The following is a 3,503-nucleotide window of genomic DNA, read 5'->3' on the forward strand; positions in this document are numbered from 1 at the left end:
TTGAGCGCCCCAAGCCAAAAACAACTATCGAAAAAGTAGATCCAAAAGTCCCTTGGGTGGACGTGGCGAAGGTTACCGATATCGAAAGAACAATCAAAAGCTTAAAAACATTGAGGGCGCCCGGGCCCGATGGATTGACCAATGTGGACCTGAAACAAGCTTCGAGCGCTTGGGCAGTCATAATAAGCAAAATCTTCACGCATTGCGCTCAAACAAAAATGGGACCCGGAAACATGGTTAAAGGCTATAATTGTGCCGGTGTATAAAAAAGGTGGAAGAGATAAACCGGAAAGTTATAGGCCCATAGCCTTGTTAGATATTGTGGGCAAAATCTACGCAACGCAGCTACTGTTCCACTTTAGAATGTGGGCTAAAAGCGCACCCTGCTTTGACACCTTCCAGACAGGGTTTCAGAAAAATGGAAGTACGACAATAAACATCTTGATGCTACATATTCTGAAAGCGAAAGTAAGAGAAGGATCTCCTAAAGTTTACCTGGCGTTTGCAGACTTATCGAAAGCATTCGATAAAGTGGACCGAGAAAAACTATGGTCAAAACTAAGTGACTGGAAATGCCCAGCGTCCATCACGGGCCCGATAAAAGCTTTACATGACAACACAAAGATCAGGGTGAAACTGAGCAAGCAAGGCATCTTGTCGGAAGAGATTGCAGTCCAACAAGATGTTAAACAGGGCTGCCCATTAGCCCCGGTCTTGTTCATCGCTTTCTTGGGGGACTACCAGAAGGAGGATGGAAAAGATAAGAGCTTTCCCACCGAAAATTGGCAATAGTAACGTCTCACGTCTGCTTTATGCAAATGATGCCATCATTATCGACCAAACGCCTATCGGGCTGCAACGAAAATTGACAAATCTGGCAAGCTATATGAGAAGAAATAATTTGGAAATTAATACATCAAAAACAAAAGTGCTGGTTCTCGAGAAAACCAGAAAGAAGAGATTGAAGGAGCAGAAATGGCATGTGGAGGATACAAAGCTGGAACTAGTCGACAAGTTCAAATATCTAGGGGTGACCATGGACGGGTCACTGGCTGATAAAGCCATGCAAGACCAGCTATGGGACAAGGTGAAAAGACTCACAGCTCAAGTAAGATTGATTGACATGCCCCGTGTGTCTCTATCCCTCCCGTCCACCCCCCGCTCATGCCCCGTGTGTCTCTATCCCTCCCGCGCACCCCCCGTTCATGCCCCGTGTGTCTCTATCCCTCCTGCCCACCCGCGCTCATGCCCCGTGTGTCTCTCTCCCTCCCCCCGACCCCCGCTCAGGCCCCGTGTGTCTCTCTCCCTCTCCCCCACCCCCGCTCATGCCCCGTGTGTCTCTCTCCCTGCCCCCCCACCCCCACTCATGCCCCGTGTGTCTATCTCCCTCCCCCCAACCCCTGCTCATGCCCCGTGTGTCTCTCTACCTCCCCCCCATCCCCGTTCATGCCCCGTGCAAATTGTACGAAGCAATAAAAGAGTGAATACAGGACAACACATCAATCCTGGCTTCTATGTCCACGAAAATCACCCAAATAGAAGGCTTCATCACTGCATAAGAAGAAAGGAATATCGGACATCATAAAGGCTGGGAAAAAGAAGTGGAGGACCTTAAAAAACAAATTGAGCTTTTACCAAGGGAGAGGGGCCAAAAGGAGTTGAGAACCATGAGAAATCAATTAGAAAAGACAGAATGACGAAATCGTGGACAACTCAAAGAAAAAGCAAGAGATAAAGGAAGCAAATGAAGAAAGTCCAAAAATCCAACACTTATACCCAATTATATCGGGCCTGCTTAACCACCCTCAAAGAAAAGTCCCAGTGGTACTAAAAATAGCGAATAATGACAAGATTCAGAAATCGTCACCGGGAGAGAAGGCGAAGCAGCCGGAACCATCAAAGGCAAAGGAAAAAAAAGTAAAGAAAAACAAGGAAAGCCAAGAAGATACACCGAGAGTGACAAACAGAGATAAAATGAGGAGCTCCCCACGATCGATAAAAGATTTCATGTGCGATACAAATTTGATGAATCTATCCCAACACTGGGAGACCGCCTCAAACAACTCAGTGATTGAGGTGAATATGGACCAACAAACAAAAGAACAGAAAGAACCAGAGAAAGAAATCGAGAACATAGAAACCCCAAAAGCACAAACAAGTAAAGGATTACAAGAGGAACATGAGAGACAAAAGAGAACAGTAGTAGGGGAACAAAAAAAGAAGAGGGAAGAGGGACTTAGGTCTCCTAGATACCAAAGAATGAGACAACAAAGTCGACCACAGCGAATAGAGGCCTCCAAAAGCTCAGAGGATCATCGAAGAACAGATTCGCCCAAAGCAAAAAAACAGGGACGACAAAGTCCACCACAGCGAATGGGGGCTGCTAAAAGCTCAGAGGATCGTCGAAGAACAGATTCTCCCAAAGTAAAAAAACAGGGACGCATTTTCAAAGTCGAACAACTTGATACAAAAAAGGGATACATGATTCTGAACAGGAAGACGATCTTGAAACTAATGAGCAGAATGAATTCGCTGAAAAAGATAAAAACAGAAGAAATCTTGTTAGTAGAGCCATATCAAAGAGGAAAGATCGCAAAGGCTTTCATCCATGTTAAAGAAACTAGTGTGCAACACACAGATGATAACGCAATCAGAGAAATGGAACAAAACGGGTTTGGCCTGACAGAAATAAAGAGAGAAACGCCAAGAGATAAGAAAGACCACCTCTACAACCAGAAAGGAGAGAGAGAATACCACTATACATCACGAACAGAAGAGCGTTATCGAGACAATAGAATCTGTAAAGGCTTAGAAAAAAAGGGTTATGACTCGGAGAGGGAGTATGTACGACTAGAGGATAAAAAACACAATAAAAGATGGTATGGTGAGGAGAAAAGCAAAGATAATAAGCAATCAAGGAATGAACATAAGGAACAGTACCAGATAAATACAGCGCACGACCAAGAGCCGAAGCGCGACACTTCTATCGCCAACATAGCATAGAACGAACCACCTACCACAACCGAAACGAGAGGTCAGGCAAACCAGCCCCGGTGGAAGCAAGCAGTACGTGAGAAGGCACAGGTCCATTGGCATGGATAAGAGCAGCACTGAATTTAAAAAAAGAGAACTAGCAATCAAAGTTGTTAGCGGCAGCTATTGTGGGTGAACAGAATGACGGAAAGCAAGATGAAAGTAAGAAGTGCTTTGTTTGGGATCATGGAACACAAGGGGGCATGTTCATTTAACCAGACCTGGTGACGTCGATTTAGGTTCACTAGACATTATATGTCTACAAGAGACTTGGCTGCAAGAAAAACCCTGCCTTGACGGCTTTGTAGTTGAAATATCGTCGGCAAGCAAGGGTGTGCTAGGCTGCCCATCGTCAGGCCTGTTGACAGCCACAAAAACGGGAGTAGGCTTGGCAACACCGACTAAGCTACACGAATCGTATGAGACGTTAGTTACGCTGACCTCATGGACCGACCAATCTGAATCGGGGA

General features: G+C 45.5%; 1 protein-coding gene across 1 annotated transcript; it reads left to right on the forward strand.

Moving 5' to 3' along the window:
- The first annotated feature begins 886 nt into the window (after window positions 1-886).
- Window positions 887-3,003, forward strand: LOC138472461 (golgin subfamily A member 6-like protein 6). The gene is made up of 2 exons (XM_069610642.1): window positions 887-1,108; window positions 1,720-3,003. Exons 1-2 carry the CDS (start codon window positions 887-889, stop codon window positions 3,001-3,003), a joined length of 1,506 nt encoding a protein of 501 aa, XP_069466743.1.
- Window positions 3,004-3,503: the final 500 nt, after the last annotated feature.

Source organism: Ambystoma mexicanum, chromosome 8 (genome assembly GCF_040938575.1).
Source record: "Ambystoma mexicanum isolate Mex_15411 chromosome 8, UKY_AmexF1_1, whole genome shotgun sequence".
Taxonomy (NCBI): Eukaryota; Metazoa; Chordata; class Amphibia; order Caudata; family Ambystomatidae; genus Ambystoma; species Ambystoma mexicanum.

What these genes read in the sequence shown, in the direction of transcription:
- LOC138472461 (XM_069610642.1), top strand. Translation starts at nt 887, where the DNA reads ATGAGAAGAAATAATTTGGAAATTAATACATCAAAAACAAAAGTGCTG. An exon ending in TGAAAAGACTCACAGCTCAA is followed by an intron (nt 1,109 to 1,719) that starts GTAAGATTGATT and finishes GACAACTCAAAG; the next exon opens with AAAAAGCAAGAGATAAAGGA.